General features: G+C 40.8%; 2 protein-coding genes and 2 long non-coding RNA genes across 5 annotated transcripts; 2 read left to right on the plus strand and 2 right to left on the minus strand.

The window, feature by feature from the left end:
• Positions 1 to 27: 27 nt before the first annotated feature.
• On the minus strand, positions 28 to 5,101 carry wdr55 (WD repeat domain 55). Its single transcript, XM_077498671.1, has 4 exons — positions 4,495 to 5,101; positions 3,039 to 3,145; positions 2,685 to 2,954; positions 28 to 1,185 (listed from the first exon to the last, which is right to left on the minus strand). Exons 1-4 carry the CDS (start codon positions 4,993 to 4,995, stop codon positions 852 to 854), a joined length of 1,212 nt encoding a protein of 403 aa, XP_077354797.1. The 5' UTR covers positions 4,996 to 5,101; the 3' UTR covers positions 28 to 851.
• An 8-nt stretch (positions 5,102 to 5,109) lies between these two features.
• Positions 5,110 to 6,655, plus strand: LOC144002984 (uncharacterized). The gene is made up of 3 exons (XR_013278857.1): positions 5,110 to 5,436; positions 5,866 to 6,093; positions 6,373 to 6,655. It is a non-coding gene; the product is annotated as an uncharacterized LOC144002984 (long non-coding RNA).
• Positions 5,844 to 9,382, minus strand: LOC144002985 (uncharacterized). Its single transcript, XR_013278858.1, has 3 exons — positions 9,021 to 9,382; positions 8,358 to 8,486; positions 5,844 to 8,099 (listed from the first exon to the last, which is right to left on the minus strand). It is a non-coding gene; the product is annotated as an uncharacterized LOC144002985 (long non-coding RNA).
• A 2,462-nt stretch (positions 9,383 to 11,844) lies between these two features.
• klc2 (kinesin light chain 2) lies at positions 11,845 to 21,388 on the plus strand. Of its 2 annotated transcripts, none has more exons than XM_077500191.1 (14): positions 11,845 to 11,978; positions 13,913 to 14,158; positions 14,239 to 14,569; positions 15,382 to 15,598; positions 15,689 to 15,878; positions 16,404 to 16,577; positions 16,654 to 16,753; positions 17,188 to 17,237; positions 17,317 to 17,384; positions 17,607 to 17,715; positions 17,790 to 17,927; positions 19,672 to 19,796; positions 19,873 to 19,930; positions 20,935 to 21,388. In XM_077500191.1, the coding sequence occupies exons 2-14, from the start codon at positions 13,931 to 13,933 to the stop codon at positions 21,016 to 21,018; spliced, it is 1,872 nt and encodes a 623-aa protein (XP_077356317.1). In that variant the 5' UTR covers positions 11,845 to 11,978; positions 13,913 to 13,930; the 3' UTR covers positions 21,019 to 21,388. The 2 variants fall into 2 exon arrangements, with proteins under 2 accessions (XP_077356317.1, XP_077356318.1); XM_077500192.1 differs by lacking the exon at positions 11,845 to 11,978 and adding an exon at positions 12,130 to 12,396.

Here is a 21,388-nt window from a genome sequence, read left to right on the forward strand (position 1 = left end):
TGCCTTCCATTTCACAGTCTGAAAAAAAGCAAGCAGTCATCACACCTAGATTTGTGCCACAATTCCGCAAGCGTAATGGGAAGTACCGTGTGCAACAGGCGTGTTTCGTGCGTACAAAAAAATGTGTTTCACTCTGGTCAAGTACAAAGATAAGTAGAAGTAGTGATTCAAATAGTACAACTACTGTACTTACAAGTAAAAAGAACAAGACTAACAAAAGTCAAATGCATTTTTATGGCCTATTACAGCTCCAAAATGTATAAAATTCCCTCTTATTAGCCTACAAGTGTTCATAATAAAAGGGGGAAAAAATACCAAGTAACATGTCACAAGACTCAGAGCATTGTTTGACTTGAACGTAATCAAAACATGTTCCCATAGATTTGCCGTTGCAACAAAAAGTGCAACTAAACTTAGCCAACGATCGATGATTAAAATATATCGCACTTGTAGACTATGTGTGTTTTTAGATTACAATGAGACTTTTGGAATGCCATAATCTGGTAGTTTTTACTCACAGACATAATACATTCACCACTGACTTGACAAATCATTCCTCAGACAAAATAATCATAACAATTATCTAAAATACAACCATGATGACGAACATATTTTTTGTCTGAATCTGTTGGCCGTTGTCATTATTAAAACAAAATGTCCTATTTTGAAAAAGTAAGTAGTAGAACACACAGATAGATATCTGTTTTCAAATAATAATTTCAAAAAAGAATTACAATAAAAATTGTGCATTTGAGGATGGTTGGAAGTCATATTTCTCAACTGTGTTGTGGATGTGCAAACCACTAGTTTACAGTGCAGTATTAACAAGAATTACAAGATAAAAATGTCTTTTAATCGCTGCCACTGTCGCTGTCATCCGCTTCGTCGTCTCCTTCCTTTTCTTCTTCCTTTTTCTGCAGCTCGTCAGCGAGTCCTGAAAAGAAGTTGCTGTCTCCGAAAGCTTTCTTGGAAAGCGATTTCATGCGTCCGTCCTTCTTTTTCCTCTTGCGGTACTCGTTGACGGTGGTCGTGGCTAAGGAGGAAATGTCCCAGAACTTGATGAGCTGGTCGTGGCCACAACTGACCAGGAAGTGAGAGTCCCAACTTTTGGCGAGCTCCTCCACAGGTTCGCCGACGTGCTGCCCGATGCAGCCGATGATGCGGTTGGGGAGGATGTTGATGGCTCTGACGGGAGGATGTGACAGAATATTAGACACAGAACAGCAACTGAAAGACAGTGCAAACCATATTTATCACGGTTAATTGTTCACGATCCCGCTATATCGCAGATTTTTTTTGGCGATACTTCTAACATTTTGTTCTCAAAACAGCGCTAGCAATATTTAGCCAATGTTAGCATTAGCCACAGCTGCTACACGAGTAGCATGACTTATTCGTCATCAAATGTTTCTATGACAAAAAATTTATCGGTACTTGGAAATTGTATTTTTTATTTTTTGGAGGTTTTAAATGGGATGTGTAAGTAGCAGCTGTTTGAAGGTTTACAATTACCAATTCATCTACAATATGCTAATTTTCCATTAGGCCATTAACGACATTTTGCAGTATTAGCATTTAGCTAGCTGACTTTTATTAGATTAGCTAGACTGAAGATTTATGTGTTGAAATAAACAATGTTGAATTGTCTTTTGTCGTCGTATGTGTCCATTTTGCATGAAACTTCAACTGGTAGTCCAAAATAAGCTTGAAGCAAGCACAGTATGCCTCTTTTTAGAAGTGAATACATTGAAGTCTGTTTTAAAAAGTTTAAATGTGTTTAGAGTATGTTGGAGGGGCTGAACTATTTTTTTTTATTTTTATTTTTTTTTTTTTTTTTTTTATATGGTCTCTTTAGAGCAGGGGGTCACCAACTCGATCCAGCATACTCTGGATTTTTTTTACCCTCTTCCAACAGGGTTATATAGTTTTGGAATTTTTCATTTTAGTTGTTTTTTATTTCCTTTTGCAATGTTTTTTTTGTTTTTTGTTTTTCAATTGAGTTAGTTTTAATTAGTTTTGAGGGTGGTTCTGTTAGTTTCAGTATTAGTTTTAGTTATTTTTTTATGTGTATTACTTGTGCGCAATATTTAAAACAACACCATGGGAGCGACGTCGTCTGAAGGTGCGTTTCGATTGGCTGCTGTGAGATGACGTCACTTTCAAACGTCCTTATTCCAGTTAATATCAAAATAAATCTAATTAAAATCTTCGCCAAAGGCTCATGCATTAATTACCAAAGATTAAAACAAAGGACATTTTTGCTATAATTCGTTTTAGTTTAGTTTAGTTTTAGTTTTGTAAACATAAAATGTAGTTTCAGTTAATTTTCGTTTTTTAAAAAGCATTTTTGTTTTTATTTTATTTCGTTAACGAAATAGTTTTTTATTTTATTTTATTTTTTCGTTAGTTTTAGTTAACTAAAATAACCTTGCTTCCAACACATCAGATTCATATTATCATCTCATCGGCAAACTATACAGAAGCCTGATAACGATCCAGATTGTTTGAATCAGGTGCGTTGTCGGCGCTAAACATCCAAAACATGCTGAATAGGTCCCGGGACTTGCTCTATAACGCAGGTTTGTACTTTTTTTTTTTTTTTTTTTGCATGGATAGGTCCGGAACATATCCCACTGGGACAAACAGGTGTTAACTTGTAATTTGTTCAAACGGTTCCGACTGACCTGATATAACCGTCGATGGAGGCAGCGCATATGATATTGTCATTGACCGGGGCGATGCAGTCCACCGACTCGGCCTGCAGGGCAAAGCGGTCGCTGGTGGCGCCGAAGCCGTTCCAGTTGAAGATGTAGACGGTGCCTTCGCTCGAGCCGCACACCACTTTCTTGCCTCGCTTCATCAGCGCCACCGAGGTCAGATCGCTGCTCTGGTACTCGGACAGCAACTCGAAGCGCCGCCTCTTGATGTTGAAGATGCCCATGGTGCCATCGCCGCTTCATGCAGAGAACAGCAGGAGGTGGTTAGCGTTAGCCTGCAAACGAGCGTGGCGAAGCGGCCGTGGCGGATCTCGTTCTCACCTGGCGGTCAGCAGGATCCTTTTGGCTTCGTCTACGGCTATGTCGCTGATGTAGTCGTCATGGTGCTTCAAATCCATGATGGCTGAACCTTTCCTCATGTCCCACACCTTTAGACAAGACGTCAGTATTCTGTTTATTTTTACAGTGAAGCCCAACTTGAACACTTGAGACTGGCCAGGGTCTTGAAACTGGTCTCAAGAACATGACCAGATGGACACCATTATCCTTCCCACAAGCACCGACAAGATAAGTCAGAATAAACACTTTTCAAACTGTTTCAAGCTTTAAAATAAATAAAATAAAAAAATTGTACTGTATTGAGTATTTCAAAGTGATGAAAAAATGCACGGTATTGGTTGGTTTTAAAATAAAATGAAAAGTACTTCCCCCCGCCAACCATCCCCAAATGACTGCAACCTTTGCAGTAAACATAAACAAACGCAGCTAATGTTAACTTTAACACCAGTAAATCCGATTTTGTTTTTTTGTTTTTTTAGATGAATATTTCTGGAAAGAAGATAATTTAACAATGTTTGGATCTGAAGAGATTTGTGTGGTTTGAAAGATGTGTAGACAGGTTTATTATAGTTTTGGAATTTTCCATTTTAGTTTTAGCTTTGTTTTTGTTTTTTTAAATTGAGTTAGTTTTAATTAGCTTTCAGGGTGGTTCTGTTAGTTTCAGTACTAGTTTTATTTAGTTTTTTAATGTGCATTACTTGTGCAATATTTAAAAAGAATCTTTTGGCTTCTGCAAGATGACATCATTTCTGTGTGACACACTTTCAAATGTCCTTATTCCGGTTAATCTACTTAAAAATCACATTTAAAATCATCCCCAAGGGCTCATGCATTCAATTAATTACCAAAGGACATTTTCGCTATAATTATAGTTAGTTTTAGTTAGTTTTGTAAACATGAAATGTAGTTTCAGTTTTCGTTTTTTTTTAAAGCATTTTCGTGTTTATTTCGTTAACAAAATTGTTTTTTTGAATTTTAGTTTGTTTTTTCATTAGTTTTAGTTAACTAAAATAACCTTGTCTGCAGATAGCATTTTTTAAAAATATATTTTCAAGTAAAGTAAAATTAAGAGACAATGCTCCTTCACTGTTCCGCCTTGTCACAGTTTTCAAAACCTATTTTTATGGTCTTGACTTGTCTCGGTCTTGGTCTTGGTCTTGGTCTTTGATTTTGATTTTTGATTTATTTGTTCATTTTTCCTTTCGGACAGCATTGTGACAATCAGACATTTCCTCATACAATTCTAACATATAATAACCGAAAAGAAAAAGGGCTGGCAGGAAGAAGCATAAAGCTTATAAATTCCCGCCCCCATGGTCTTGACATGGTCTCGACTTGGTGAAATCTGTTCTCGGGCAGGTCCTGATCTCTGATGGTGTGCTTTTGAGAACAACACTAGTGACTACTTAGTGTAAAAGGTTTGAGAACCAGTGCTGACCTTCAGTGTGCCTCCATCATCTCCAGTCGCCAGGATGTTGGCGTCCACCAGCAGCAGACAATTGATGGGAACACCGTGCGCGCCACGGATCCGAGTAACCAGGCGTCCTCGCTCCGCGTCCAGCATGTGGACAGCCTTGTCCCTGGAGACGCTGTAGAGCTTCTCGCCGTCCTCGGAGAAGCGCACCTGACGGCAGGACTTCAGGTGGTGCCCGGAGGACCACAGCTCGCGGTTCTGCCCCTCCATGCACGAATAGGAAAACGCGTACACGTCCCCGTCCACGTCCCCACAAACCAACACGTCTCGGCTAGGGTGGACGGCCACGGTGTTGGCGACCGCCTCGAGCCGAATATCCTGAGGGGTGTCCAGAATCCTCGGCTCGGTCAAGTCCTCTTCGTTGTCATCCGAAGCCGAACCTCCTGGTTCAAATTCAGAACTTGTGGGTTCTGCGTCTATTTGAGACGTTGCAGGGATTCCGGCGTGTTCCGTGGGGGCTGCCATGTTGTGTTCTTCTTCTTCTTCTGGTGATGTTAAATGTCGTCGGATAAGATAAAATGTTTATGTACATTACTGACACCTACTGGTATGGAGTGTGAATCAGGTCGCTTGCACATGTCGTCACTTCCGCCTCGGATTTGTCGTCGTCGCCATGCTGGTTGACCTCCATTTACGTAGTGATTCGGTCTAACACGTAACTATCACGTTTGTTGTCTGCGTTTAAAATGGTACATTGTTGCTGCATCATTGGCTGTTCGAACAAAGCCAAGGGGGAAAATGGTCGGTCTTTCTTCCGAATTCCGAAAATAATTAGGAACCAGGGCCTGGAGACAGAGGAATTGTCCAAAAAAAGGCAAGCGAAGTGGTTGACGAACATCTCCCGTGCGGACTTCGGAGGGAAGTCGTTACTTTGGGCTCGTGTGTGCAACGATCACTTTGTGAGCGGTAAGTTTGTTTACCTTTTATAGTAATGCATGATGGTTAATAACATTTCGACAGCCCATACATGGGCAAGCCGCTTATGTTTTGGATTCATGAGGAAGCAAGCTCGGTAGTACAAGCCAGCTTGCGAACGTTAGCCGCAAGCTAACACCTAACATTTTCACCCAAAGTAGTGCCAGTGCAAAGTGTTTACTGCTGAAATGGGATGGATTAATCTTAGGCTCTTAATGCATAACATAACATTTTTGGTGGCAAAATGTAAACTTGAAGAAAAGAGACAGAAGGGGGTGAAGCAAGAAAACAGACCACCGGTAGCCTACACAATCATGCTAAAGAATTTATTCACGGCCACCTTACTGCGGCAAAATAACCAGTCTTGCCATATAGGTCTACAATATATTTTATTTGTGTGTGTATTTATTTTAACAACAGGTCGCCCTGCGCCCCTTTTCCCATCCAATCATCCCGACTGGGCTCCAACATTAAAGTTGGGTCACAACAAGATCTATGTTTCAGCCCAGTCGGTGCCAAGACATGAACGTGCACAGGAGAGACGAGCAAAGAAAAGACGACTCGAAGTGGCAGAGAGTTTGTCGCAGTTATGCAGCCAGACGCCTCCAGGAACCTGTGCCCTCAGTACTGTTGACATCATTGACTCTGGTATGCCAACTCAGAATTAATTACACGATGTATTGTATGCATGAATAAATGTATGTGTGTGTACACGCACCTTAGATTTTAGAGACATTTGGAAGTCTTTATAGAAATAAGTATTTGTCTGTAGCAATGTTCATACATTAAAAATTGCAACAAAATGTGTAGAATTTCTTTTACACTAAAGTTTGTGAAAAAAAATGCTGGTTACAGTAACAGTACTATATTAAATCTATTACCGGTACCTAATTTTCTTTGATCTTGTTTTTATTTTTATTTCTTTAGGGATCACATGCCCAACTGACTTGACTGCCATTGAAGTGATGGAAATGGAGGCGAATATCAAGGCATTGGAGGAAGACAACATGCGACTGAGAGAAGAAGTGCACAAATTCAAAGACATTCAAAGACTAAAGATGGCCAAGGGTCCCCCACAATTGACAAAATTGCCAGTGTGTTGTGCACTAACAAATATTTCAAATTCTGTTGTCCCCTTTGATTAGACTGGATTGTTTTGCATTGCTCTCAATTGTTTGTTTGGAGCTAATAAAGGCAGAGATTATGCTAATTCTATTGTTGGGTTTGTTTACAAATCTATACATAATGCAAATGACAGGATTTGACCTAATGTGTGATATGGTCACTCTTAAAATAATGGCATAAATCTGTATTATTTCTAAAAACACAAAAAATGAAGTGAAAAATGATTATGTAGTAATTTCTGGGATAAAATTGAACTGTTAATTTATGATGTAGTTTAGTTTAGCACAGGTACCTACCGTCCTGAGATATTTACGTTAAAAAAAAATATATATATATATATTCATATACTGCTTATCCTCACGAGTGTTGATAATTTGTGTCAAAATATTAGGCCATTATTTTAAGAGTATGACTGTATGATGTTATGTTGTGGTATGCGATGTCTTTCATTGTACTATGTCCAGCGGAAAAAGCTGCTCTCTTTTAAACCAGTACTGAGTTTTCCCAATAATACGTGTTTAATCAGTTCTCCTTGTTCTCACACTTGTTACAAAACCACTTTCCTTTTGGCAGTCTCCCTAAATTGGCACACTTCAGGTGGTGTCGTTTAATGTTACAATTTGCTGCAGCACAAAAAACAACTCTACTCCGCGTCTTTGAAGGACATGAGCAAGTGGTAGGTGACAGCGGCTGGGCAGGAACACTTGAGTCCACTGCTGATCTGTGAGATCTCGCACCGAGAATGGGCACTGCAACATAAGATGTTTGTTGTGTTATGAGTGTGTATGCCAAATTGAGACTTCCGTTTGCCAATGAGGGGCACAAAGTCGGAAGCACAAGTATTTTTGGCAAAAATAGAAAATAGGTCTATCCTTGCGGAAGGCCTGCGGCACGCCGCAGCTGAGACGCAGTCGACACGCAACGCACCCGCAAGCGGTGTAAACTGCACCATTCGAATGAATGGAATCTAATTGCTTGCGTCGCCGGACCGCACCTCAACCGCATCCGGTGGAAACCCGGGGTAACAGATGGATTTCACCAGACTTGGGGAGGGTTTCATCGGGTTTGCCTGACAGACAGATTTCAGTTTTGATGCCGTAATTCTACCAGCCCGTTGTCTGAACCAAAGTTTAGATCCAGTTTGCGCAACAGTCTCTTTTGGCATATTCTGGACCATATCCTGCATCAAGTCCAGTACAACCCCCTTGCCGAGTTCTTGGAGCTCCTCAATTGACAATTCTAAATTGTCTTTGTCAAACAATTATGTTAATGGCACAGGTAGAAGTCCTCTCTTCTCTTTTGGGATGTAGGAGTCAGGAGTACTCGGGAATTAATGACAGCATGGCTGGTTTTGTTCCACACATGAAAATAGCTTGGTTGAAGTCACTGATTTCCTGTGCTGTCGGGGTCATATCAGTCTTCTCAGTAGGGTGACTCGATGTGGCAGCTGGTGAAGATTCTCCTTCCAAGGTCTTCTTCCGACGCTTCGCAGACTGAAAGTCAATCTGTTTAACAGGCAGGAAAGGAACCTAAACAACAAATAAAGCATAAGAAAGCTGTCAGTATGCTCAGTAGTTACCATGAATACGTTTTATTGTACTGGAAACAGAAACTAAAAATATGTCATCTGCACATGGCTTGGCTAGGAGCAGATAAGTTTGGAAGTACATGTAAATAAATGTTGAAATGTTGCAACAAATAAAAACAATGCTTTAGCACACCAAATTTTGTCAATATGTGCAACAAAAGGGAAGTTGTCTGAAGAATCACAAAATAATTTCCATTACCCCTCTCATGCTGGACGGCATTATCCACTTGTTTTTTTTTATTCCGTGCAAGCAGTCGACCCTTTCAGACGTCCACGTGCTTCAAGATAGAACAGTACAGCCCCCACATGCGAACAGCTTTCTCCTGATCTGTAATACAACAATGTGAAGAAAACCAAATCCATAGCAATTCATGGAGCACTATGAAACAAGGATTAAAAGTACCATTCATTCAAGCATTATTACATAAAGCCGTTTCATGCCTCATTTTGAACTTGATTGATTTAATAGATATCATCATTCTCCTTACCCCGCCATACATTTGCAGTGTGCAGTAATAATGTCACCATCGTGTTTCACAAGGATCCATGTCATAAGCGGTGTGGCAGACATCCTCTGAGAGTGGTTAACCTTAACCAAGTTGATTAAGTAAAAACGTACGTTACTAGTGCAAGGGTAGGATTAAATTTAATTAAGACACAGGGAGGCTGTGCTTACAGTCACTTTTTAATTCTTGTACGCTCTGCCACATTTGCCTGTTATAAAATCTGTTAGAAAAACCACATCAGGTAAACGCAGGTGTGCATGTAAACACACAAACACACTGATAACAGGAAGCCTGAGAACAAATAAACATTTTTGTATGCATTATGTGCAGCATTACAAACCAAGTGGTTTACTTACCCGTGCAACAACAACAGTTTCTTCGGATGCGACGTTTAAGCTTACAGTTTGTATCCACCCGCTTACAAAATAATTGTAAGCCTCATGGGATTTGTAGGCTTTCATTTGTTGGCGTGTTACGGAGCATATTGTCAACACGAGGTAATGGAAAATGTCCAGAGTAGTCACGTTTGGCCAGCAAGCTTTCTCCGTCAAAAAAATCACCCTTGGTCAGGACGTAGGGATCAATCCCGCCACACAGCGACACCTTCTGCCTGTACCATTGTTTCTGATCTTCCGGTAAATCGCGAAAATATTGCGAAAATGACATTATTAGGTTGATAAGCTCTACCGTGTAAGCGAGTGTTCCTTCGGAGCCGGCGGGCCACCCAATATGGCGCCCGAAGGAAAAACTCCCATGATGCATTACGATGTGCAAGCGACCTATTGGAGGTGGACAACCCCTGTGAAATTACAAATCAATGCACAAAATACACAAGCATGCACTTATTGTGAAAATTATAGTTGTCTTGAGACAAAATGTAAGTATAGCTGTGGTAAAAAAGATTCATAAACATTTTAAAATACCAGCTAAATCTTGATCACCCCCTAAAATGGCTTTTCCCCGATCGTTCATCGTGATGACCAAACTTACTTATAATCTACAAATAAAATAAGTTTCAGCTTTTCCCCGTATCATTTTGTTGATATGGCTTCAGCAAATTCACCAAAGGTAGTATAGTAATCTTCTCTTCATTCTTCCATGTTTTCAATTTCTTTAAGTCATGTGTTCTTCAGCACAGTCGCTGTACTAATAGTTCAAATTAATTCCTGAAAACATTTAATATGCGTTTTTTCAAAAAAAACAAACAAAAAAAACACACACAAAAAACGCGAACATACAAATCTGTTGTGTCGACTGAGTCTACAGTCAGTTGCCCCAAACACAAAAGTCATACATTTTGCGAAAATATTTGTTTGGTCATATGACATATATATATATATATATATATATATATATATATATATATATATATATATATATATATATATATATATATATATATATATATATATATATATATATATATATATATATATATATATATATATATATATATAAAGAATGAATACTTAATAATGAGCTTGACACGCGGATTGATTTTCCCCCTTTTTTGGGGGGGGTGTATATATGTATATATACGGACCCGTCGCCATGGGCGGGCCTTGGGGGTCCGTGCCCGCCCTGTCAGTCAGCCGTGCCCGCCCTAGCAAGATGACTCACCAACTATTCGTCCTATCAGTCACGTAAACTTGCGCCTTCTGTTTTAAGTCAAGCATGGCGTGCCAGCCAACCACATACCTCCTTTCAAGTTTGGCTGTGATTGACAACTAAGCAAGCCAATGACAATCAGGATCAGGAGGGGTGGGGTGGGGGGAGACGCGCGCTCTGCAGACGTGCCTTAGCCAAATCTACTTCCGGGTAGATAGTGCGCATTTGGGCTGGCGCTGGCACAAGGACTGAGCAGTGAGCACGTCGTGCCTCGATCCAGCATGACACAGTTGACATCAATGGGAATCCTGAGTCCACTGGTTACGTTTACAAGTGAGTGTCAAACTTTTATTTTAATTAGTCAAGCCACACAGCACGGATGAATTGTAGCAATACACAGTATGCTGTTAACAGACCCAAGCAGTCACACATACACAACAACAACTAAGGAGCATAAAATTATTTATCACTAAAGCAGTTGCAGTACAATGTGAGTTGAATTCTCTTTTTTTTTTTTTTTTATTGCCAAGTTTGTTCATGTTGATGACTGTCACTAAGTTCTAATAAAAAAAAAACAGCACTTTGCGCATCCTTTTGGATTGATATTCTGCTTAGTTTTTCACTGAACCCATATGTTGTTTCTGTATATCATCGACATAACTCAACCTTATTTCTAAATCACTTTAAAACATCCATTGCTACATACAAAGTGCTGTGCATGGAATAGAAATTAGTCTTTTAGTAGACACAAGTGAAATAAAATAACACAAAATAAAATTAATTAGAGTAAATATAAGTACATAAGTATACACACAAATAAAATACTAAAAAAAAAAAAAATCTGTATAAGTATAGAAATAAAATAACAAAATACAGAAGGCACTATAAAAAAAAGTAAAATGATGTGAAGTCTCATGCTGTCAAAGATCAAAGAATAGAGATGTCTGGCAAAAATGAAAGGAAATTTTGTCCATATCGTACAGCCCTAATCCAACACGCAAATGAAGGCAACTAGTAGCCAATTCCAGATAGAAGGGGCTGGGTCACAGAGTCATTCATTCGGACATAGTTGTTTACAGAAGTGAAGAGTGGATTTGTTTCAAATGAACTTTTAAGTTGAATAAATGCAAAATGAACTACACATTTTTTTTTCAGTTTGTCTTTTAGATTTCAGAACGAACTGCCGCTTTTAAGTGACAGAAAATATTTCTGAACACTTTTGCAGTTGTCACAATGCCGCTGTTCAACCTGATGAACATGAACATTAGATTTAGGTTGATAAAGTGTGCCCCCCCAAAAAAAGGTAATGCCCCCCCTACAATTTCTTTCTGGTGACGGGTCTGTATATATATATATATATATATATATATATATATATATATATATATATGTATATATATATATATATATATGTATATATATATATATATGTATGTATATATATATATATATATATATATATATATATATGTATATATATATATATATATATATATATATATATATATATATATATATATATATGCACCCCAAAAAAAGGAGGGGGAGGGGTGTATGACCTTACGTTTGTCAGCCGTTAATGTTGAAAGAAGCCGGAAGTGGATTTTGTGTGACGTGATTGTTACTTGACGCGGGTCTGCTCGAGTCGGTGCGGCTTTTGCTCATCACAACATCGCGGCTTTGTTCGCCGGAATTGTTCGATGCAGGTTTGTACGTTTTCATTTCGAGTCTAACGGAGGAAACGAGGGATATTCTCGGTGTGAGGCGAAAGAAAAATAATAATTTTGGGGAGCGTGCACTTGTTTATAACAGTCGCTCCATTTCGAGGATGGAGTCAGACGGCGTCATAATGAAATGGCGGCCAACTCCGGTTCGATGACGTCCGTTATGTCATCAGCTGGTTCTGCTGGTGCGTGTCAGCGAAGCCGAGTGGTGCATTGCGGTGGGGGAGATGGCCAGATGCGGTATGACATAGCAGCCCCATGTCGACTCGACAGTGTGACGCTTCCAGCCTCTGTGTGATGCTAGTTACCAAGGAGTCATTTTATGCATCCCATCAACCAAATTCTGTAGCCCTGTACTCATGAGCAGGTGAACCGGATCCTCCCATCCCAGCTGATTGGGGTACACACTCTGCACTGGTCGCCTGCCAAACATCAGGGCACATATAGACAACCAATCACTATTCCGAGCTTTTGCGCTTGTCATCATTGAGGTCGCAGGTGACTTGTGGGCAAGAAACGGCGGGGTCCACCCTGACTGGTCGCCAGCCAATCGCAGGGCTAATAGAAAAACGTTCACATTCACAGCTATGATCTGACTCGAGTCGTTAGTTGAACTTGAAGCTATGCGTTTGTGGCATGGGAGAGGAAGCACCAATATTTTCTAATGTTATGATTGTGACTTTATACTATTTTTTTTCATGTTCCTCTTGTATTGTTCCATGTATTTTTAACCAAGGCAAGCAAAACAAATCCACAAACCAACTGCAGGGAACTGCTGTTTTATCCCTGTTGCGTTGAATAGAACAGCTTTTCCTATTCAATCAGATTAATTTGGTGCTTTAGAACATTTTGGACAATTTGAAAGCGTTTAAAACTTCATTGTATTTTCCCATAGACGTCAACAGATTGCGAAGGGCATGAATAATTTTGGACATTACACTTTTTGTTCAAATGTAAATAAAATTATCTTTATCATTATCTTTATTATCATGTATCATCATGTATGTTTTATTGAACATGACCTGATCAAAACCATAATAATTTAAATCAATTACAACCATAGCGCTATGTAAAAGTGTCAAAAACACCCTGGCAAATCACATTTACATTCCTGTGACAGATTTTATACTAAGGTTCCGTGGTTAATAAATAAATAAAAAACACATTTACCTGTACTATAAAAGAGACAGCCATAGTATGTAATTATGCATCCACATTTTGTTTTTTTTTATGTCCAATTCTTACCTTACTTCTTTTGGGGGGTATTTAGCACATTAATTTACTCAACTCAACTTTATTTATAAAACGCTGTAAGAACAGGCATTACTGTATACAAAGTGCTATACATAAACATAAATAGCGGCTGTGCAGTAAAGAATAATAACAACACAAGAACAAAGCAATCATTTTTGAAGTGCAAATACAATTTTTGTTGTTGTTTTTTTTACAAGTAAATACATTTTACATCAGTAAATTAATAAGAAGTAGGCGAGTGAATAAAGAGATAAATGCATAAATAAGTAGACTAAACATCAAACTCATACACACCAAAAAAAACACCAAGGACAAGTCTCATGGTGCGCCAAAAGCCAAAGAATTCATGGTTTTATGAATTGATATTATTGGGCTATGAAAAGGAATATCGATTTGATATCGATTTATCGATATTTTAGACCCTGCCCTAGTTTTATCTTTCTGTATTATTTCTAATAATGAAAACTTGCTGGCTGGGTAAAAGTAACTTTAAATTAAAATTTGCCAGGGGTATGAATAATTTCTGGCTGAAATCGAACCATTCCACATCCTTGAATCTAATCGCACCCTATGTATCAAGATACAAATCATCATTTATTGGTGAGATGCACACCGCTAGCCCCTACAACGAAAGATATATTTTGCATTTTTTTCTCCCCAAGTGTTGATGCAAGCTGGCCATGTCCACCATGGTGTACCCTCGAGAAGAAACCCTGGAGCGTCTGAGCCAGGATGAGATCGTGGTCAACACCAAGGCCGTCATGCAGGGCTTGGAGACGCTGCGCGGCGAGCACGCCCAGCTCCTCAACTCGCTCCTCGACTGCGCCCAGCCACCCGCCGTGCAGGAGAAGTCCGGCGTGCTCCGGAAGAGCATGGAGGCCATCGAGCTGGGCTTGGGGGAAGCTCAAGTAAGCGACCTTCCGTGGGTGGTTTTCCTCCGCATGTCCACGTGGAGTTGAGTTGACCGCATGCGCGTTTGACGTCCCAGGTGATCATCGCTCTGTCGGGCCACCTGAGCGCGGTGGAGTCGGAGAAGCAGAAGCTGCGCGCTCAGGTGAGGCGCCTGTGCCAGGAGAACCAGTGGCTGCGCGACGAGCTGGCGGCCACGCAGCACAAGCTGCAGCGCAGCGAGCAGAGCGTGGCGCAGCTGGAGGAGGAGAAGAAGCACCTGGAGTTCATGAACCAGATCAAGAAGCTGGACGACGATGACTCCGTCGCCGCCGCCTCGCCCGCCGGCTCTGACGAGAAGAGCCAAAGCGGGGAAACGGCCAAGGACAGCCTGGACGACTTGTTCCCCAACGATGACGACCACGGGGCTGGTATGATGCTACGCCCGCATCCCGGTTCTTGCTGCCATTATCGACTATGACCTGAATTTGAAAAGTTGTGACTCAGGTTGTAGAGCTATGCAATTAATTGGAATTCAATTATCATTTCAGTTATTACACTCCCCAATTATAAAATCAGCATAATCGTAAACAAAAAAAGATTATTAATACAAATTTTGAGATGTTTAAATTTACAGTTGCACCTTTTTTAAATTTTAAAATAATGATTTTTGTTTCATCCAAAAGGATCTTGCATAATTAGTGTTTCAAAGAATTTTATTTGTCTTAATATTATTTATTTTATTTATTCTTTTGCATTTAAACATTTTCTTATTTTATACCAAAAAATAGTCGTCCTACTGCACAGTGCAAGTTTTTGCCAACATACATAAATAAATAATAAATATTATAAATATATATAATTATAAATTCTGTTTGGTCCAAAAGGAACTTGCATAATTATAATGTTTCTATTTTTTTAATAGGTCTTAATATTTTTAAATGTTGAAAACAATTTCTTGTTTTGTACCAAAAAAATAAATAAATCATGATTTCAATTACTGCTAAAATAATCGTGATGATTAGTTTTTCCCATAATCGAGCAGCCCTATCAGGTTGTATTCAGCATCACTCAACATTTTACACCAAGTAATGATGTCACTATCAAACCTTTTTAAAAGTGATTATTCTATCAATTAATCGAGTACTTGCCCGCTCGCTCAAAAAAAAACTGCTCAACATTTCCATCCAAAAAAAAAAAAAATCTCCTCGCCTGACGTTCCCGTCCGTCCGTTTCCACGCAGCTCAGCCGAGCGGCGAGGCGGCGGCGCAGCAGGGCGGTTACGAGATCCCGGCCCGCCTCCGGACGCTCCACAACCTGGTGATCCAGTACGCATCGCAGGGCCGCTACGAGGTGGCCGTGCCGCTGTGCAAGCAGGCCTTGGAGGACCTGGAGAAGACATCGGGACACGATCACCCCGACGTGGCCACCATGCTGAATATCTTGGCTCTCGTATACAGGTGACCCACAAGTCCAAAACAAGTATACTGCGTAATGTTTTGTTTCACAACCCGATGTGAATTTCGAAGCCACTGTGCTGTGTTGTTCAGGGATCAGAATAAGTACAAAGAAGCGGCGCACCTCCTCAACGACGCCCTGGCCATCAGAGAGAAGACGCTGGGCAAGGACCACCCGGCGGTGGCGGCCACCCTCAACAACCTGGCCGTTCTCTACGGCAAGAGGGGCAAGTACAAGGAGGCGGAGCCTCTGTGCAAGCGCGCCCTGGAAATCCGGGAGAAGGTAGGACCGCTAGGAGTGTGACAATATATTGATATCGCGATAAATCGTGATACTTTCGTCTCCCGATAGATTATCGCCTACCCAAGTATCGCAATATTTGTATTTAATATACAGCCACCATAATGGCTCCATTGTTCATTACTTATTGAGCAATGACTTGGCGGGCCACTAGGGGGAGCGCCTGATAAGAGTGGCAGGGAAATGGACGCAAGTCTTCAGGCGAAGAAGATTCATGAGCTTACTTTTACTTGTGGAGAGACATGTATCTGCTAAATGTATCTAAACTTTATTTATAAAACACGTTAAACTTTTTTTTTTTTTACAGTCAAATGTACTACCTGTAATTTATACATTAATGTTGACTTGTTAGCGTTGCGACCCCAAAAGAAGTTATTGTATTCATTCTATACTTTTAAAATAAATTGACATTTTTTCCGCTGCACTCGTGCGTCAACGGCGGAAAACTTAAAACCACCAAATAAAAAAATTCATCCCCAGGTCCGACTTTCTTCCATCTGCCTCCAGGTGTTGGGCAAGTACCATCCAGATGTGGCGAAGCAGCTTAACAACCTGGCACTGCTATGCCAGAACCAGGCCAAGTACACCGAGGTGGAGTACTACTACCTCCGCGCCTTGGAGATCTACCAGTCCAAGCTGGGCCCCGACGACCCCAACGTGGCCAAGACCAAAAACAACCTGGTGAGGGCGCCCTTCTGCTTGTCTTCTCCTTTTTCTCGTGGGCTACTTGTGAGGCCGATGCATGTGTCTCCCGCAGGCCACCTGCTACCTGAAGCAAGGCAAGTTCAAGGACGCTGAGACGCTCTACAAGGACATCCTGACCCGAGCACATGAGCGCGACTTTGGCTCTGTCAACAGTAAGTCCGCATAGAGACGGACTTCTAAAACCTTTTGGGGACGGGAAGACAAAAAAAAAAAAAAAAAAGTGTATTTTTTTTTGCACCTGTGAGTGAAGATTTTAGGATGTGTGTGTTTTTTTATTTTGAGGTGTTTTTTTTTGTTTTTTTTTGCACGAGTGGTTTTTAGTTTGAAGTTTTTTGACGTGAGTGGATTTAGGTTGATGTGAGAGTTTTCTAGTGAGTTACTTTTTGTGCGTGTGAGATTTATTTATTTTTGGTTAGTGTGAGAGGACTCTGGAGTTTGTGGGTAAATAAATCTTTTTATTTATTTATTTTTTAATTTTTGTTTTTATGTGTGAGTGAAGATTTTTGTTAGTGTGAGAGGACTCTCCAGCATCACAACGTACTTTATATATGATACAAGCATTTTGAAAAGGTTGTGTGTCTCGTAGATGACAACAAACCCATTTGGATGCATGCCGAGGAGCGAGAAGAGAGCAAGGTGGGTTGCCACAAGCACAACGATGCGACCAGTTTAAAAAACAAAAAACGATGACTCGTGTAATGTTTCCTTATTGTAGGGAAAGCGGAAGGAGCCCGGGTCGTACGTGGAGTACGGCAGCTGGTACAAGGCATGCAAGGTGGACAGGTGAGTTTAGGATGGGCGTGTTTAACATATATTATTGATCCTCTGCGAAGAACTAATCTTACCGCCTTCCTGAGATGCTGAGAAAGCCGACTAAATGGCGATGTAATCTTACTTTTAGTGAAAATAGTTCTGTTAGGCCATAATTAAAGGACACGCATGGCACAAGATGGCCATGTTTGATTGTCGAGTGCGAAAAAATTGAAACTCTCGTCTGTGCCACAGCCCCACCGTCAACACCACCCTCAAGAGTCTGGGCGCCCTGTACCGCCGCCAGGGCAAACTGGAGGCGGCCGAAACGCTGGAGGAGTGCGCCAGCAAATCCCGCAAGCAGGTATAGCGCAAATAACCCAACCCGCCGGGTCCGATAAAGGCCACGCAGGAAGCTGAGCGTCTTCTTCCCCGTAGGGATTTGACGCCATCAACCAAAGCAAGGTGGTGGAGCTCCTCAAGGACGGGGGAGAGCGCCGACACCGGGAAGGCGGGAGCGGCTGCGGCGCGCCCAGGGGCGAAAGCGAGGCCGACGACTCCGCTGAGTGGAACGGGGTCAGGGAGCGACGCTCACTATTGGAAAAATGATTCGCTCTCACACAAAATCGGGTTCTCACACCAAAATGACCCGGGCTGCGAGGGCCCTTTATAGCTGCTGGCAGCGCTAGTTATTTTTATTTTTATTATTATTATTATTAGGGCCTGAGCAGGTCCAGCTGCGAGGTCTCTATTGTTCTTCGTTCGAATTATTATTAGGGCCCGAGGAGCGACCCTTGAATCGGGTTCTCACACCGTTCTCGTGCACAACCGAAATGCTGTCTCATGAAACTACTGAAAAGCGCTCACAAACGCAGTTATTTACTCTCACATAAACCAAAACAAAAAGGGAACCTACCTAGATCTTTGTCTCTAGGCATTGTGGCTCGTTTGTTGGCAGCACCTCTCGGTCCGGGAGCCATTGACACAGTGATCAAAGGAAATAAGGAGGCATTGGATTGCTCATCAACTGGTGTTGTTTAAATATCAAGTTGGAATTAATACATTTTTGGTACAGACATAGCCTGGGACAGGGTGGGAGGACAACCCAGAACAGCAGGGATGAGAGAGGAAAAACAGTGGTCGAGAGAAGTAGCTTTTTTTAATCTTTTTTTTTTTTTGGGGGGGGGGGGGGTTCATGTCTAATGATGTAATAATAAAGCACGTTAAAAAAAATGTTCATGTCAAGCTAGCAGCAGCGGCAACAAATGCTATGCAAGTACGCAAGCCAACGTGGTGAGGGCAACATCAAAATAAAGCCTTTTCCAAATAAATACCTTGGCACCCTTCTATTTTTGAAATTCTTCCCGGCAGTGTGGTAGCGGCATAACGGCTGATTTTACTTTGTTTTACAAACTTTTGGCACCCCCACAATATGTCGCCCTAAAATGATGTTCAGACACTAATCAATTCACTAAAAAAAAAAAAATAAATAAATAAAAATAAATAAAAATAAAAACTACTCCAGTAACTCCAGTGTTAGCCGCTAGCTGCTAATTAGGTATCCCAATTTTGCTGGCGAGAGTAGTCGTTAGGGATGGGCAATAGCAGTGATTTTAGATTTGATCCGATACCAAATAATACTGGGACCAAATATCACAATACTGATCCGATATCGGTAGTGGTTTTTTTATTATTATTATTTTTTATTGTTTTAAATACACATCTGTCACCTTGTCAACAGTGGTGTGCGGTGCCCATGAGATGTGGGCTTTGACCATCACCCTAATATATAAAAAATAAAACCAAACAAATTTTAATACAACATAGTTGTGATTTTACAGTCAACCACACTCACCGTCATCATTGATGCTAACGATGCCGCCGCCATGCTTCCAAATGTTTGTGTTGGTGAGCAGGGCGAAGGGAAAGCATGGCATGCAGAAAGAAGGAAAAGTAGTTCAGATGCACAAAAATATCAAAAAAAAAAAAAAAAAAAATCCAAATATTGAAACTTTAGCTTAGAGATTGATACTTAAAACTGAACATGCAGGATTTAAAAATATCGATATTTTGGTATTGATCCGCTCATCCCTAGTAGTCAGAAAATACTTTTTCAATGGCAGTTCAAATCGACAGGCCGACGGTTCCTGTTGCTAAATGATCTAATTTTAACCAGACTTACTTAAATGTGCTGTTTAAACATGCCTGTGATTATGACGTCACTCTTCATCTCGACCACAATCTATTATCTATCTCTGCTGTCTCATTACTAAAATGGTCTGACACGCACGACTGAAAGACAATGCGGCGTTCCCCATAGGACGGGAGCGGCGCTCTCCGGCGCAGCGGCTCTTTCGGGAAGATCCGCGACGCCCTGAGGAGGAGCAGCGAGATGCTGGTGAAGAAGCTTCAAGGCAGCGGACCGCAAGAACCGCGCAACCCGGGGTGGGGAAAAAGCGCCTCGGCTAGCATACGGTTGTACCGTTACGGCGGGAACGCTGATGATTGTTTTCTTTTTCAGAATGAAGAGAGCAAGCTCCCTTAACTTCCTAAACAAGAGCACCGAGGAAACAGCGCAGGTGAGAACGCAAATGGGAACCCCTCAATCACAGGTGTCACTCTCACATTAGCCGAAATAAGAATGTAAACAAACAAGCGAAGCTCCTTTCAGTCGCAAACAATATCCTCTTGCTACACTCTCACATGCAACTGAAACAATCACACACTATTGAAATCAACATTGAAAGTGCTCTCTCAAACAGCTGGAAAATAACTTGTTCAAACATATTACTGAAATGCTCTCACACTACTGAAACAAATGTTCATGCATGCTTCTGAAACGCTTAAACAGTACTGAAATGCTCTCACAACTGCACATGTATTCGTTCACATAGTACTAAAATGCTCTCATGCACTAGTGAAAAATTGACGCACACTACTGAAAAACTTGTTTATAAATATTACTGAAATGCTCACACACACTATTGAAAATAGACATTGAAACGCTCTCATACTCAACTGGAAAATTATTTATTCAAACATACTACTGAAATGATCTCACACTACAGAAAACAATGTTTGTGCACACTATTGAACTGCTCTCACACACTACAAAAAATTGTTCATGCATGCTTCTGAAATGTTTATTGTATTGAAATGCTCTCTGTAAATGTATCTGTTCACTTATTCCTAAATGCTCTAATGCCATAGTGAAAATATGCCACGCTACTGAAATATATTTTTTCCAATTACTGAAATTCTCACACACATGCACATACTATTGAAATACACATTGAAATGCTCACACACACAACTGCAAATGTATTCGTTCACACACTACTAAAATGCTCTCACACACACCAGTGAAAAATTGATACATACTACTGAAAACTTGTTTGTTCATAAATATTACTGAAATGCTCACACAAACACACTAAAAATTGCTCACACATGAAGGAAAAAGCTCTTAAACAATACCAAAATGCTCTCACACATATGACTCATTACTCAAAAATTATTTGTTGACATTCATTTCTTAAAACCTCACACACTGCTGAAATGAAAGTGTTGTCGGTTTTTGTAGGACGCCAACTCGGGCCTTTCGGACTTGCGGGGACTCAGCGCCAGCAACGTGGACCTCACTAGACGCAACTCCCTGATTGGCTAAACGCAGCCAGGAGGCAGGGCTCAGGGGATGTACATAAAGCTCGCTTTTTTTTTTTTTTTTTTCTGTCAACACGTCAGACACCACATCACTGTTGTACATTCCCTCTCCGCATGTGAACACGAATGCCTCATGACGCCAACCAACCAACGCATGACCGTCGGCGTGTTGCCAAGGCGACGCGTCATACACTTCATCACTACGATTAGTCGCTCGCTTACAGATGTAGCACCTTAATGAATGTCATACAATTGAATCCAATCATATTAGGACTTCTAGCCGCTTAACCAGGAACATTGTTGACAAACAGGTTTCCACAAATCAATAAACGTGCTTGAAGATGCTTCAATAAATTAAGAAATATGTACGCAAA

The sequence above is a fragment of the Festucalex cinctus genome, chromosome 16 (assembly GCF_051991245.1).
Source record: "Festucalex cinctus isolate MCC-2025b chromosome 16, RoL_Fcin_1.0, whole genome shotgun sequence".
NCBI lineage: Eukaryota > Metazoa > Chordata > Actinopteri > Syngnathiformes > Syngnathidae > Festucalex > Festucalex cinctus.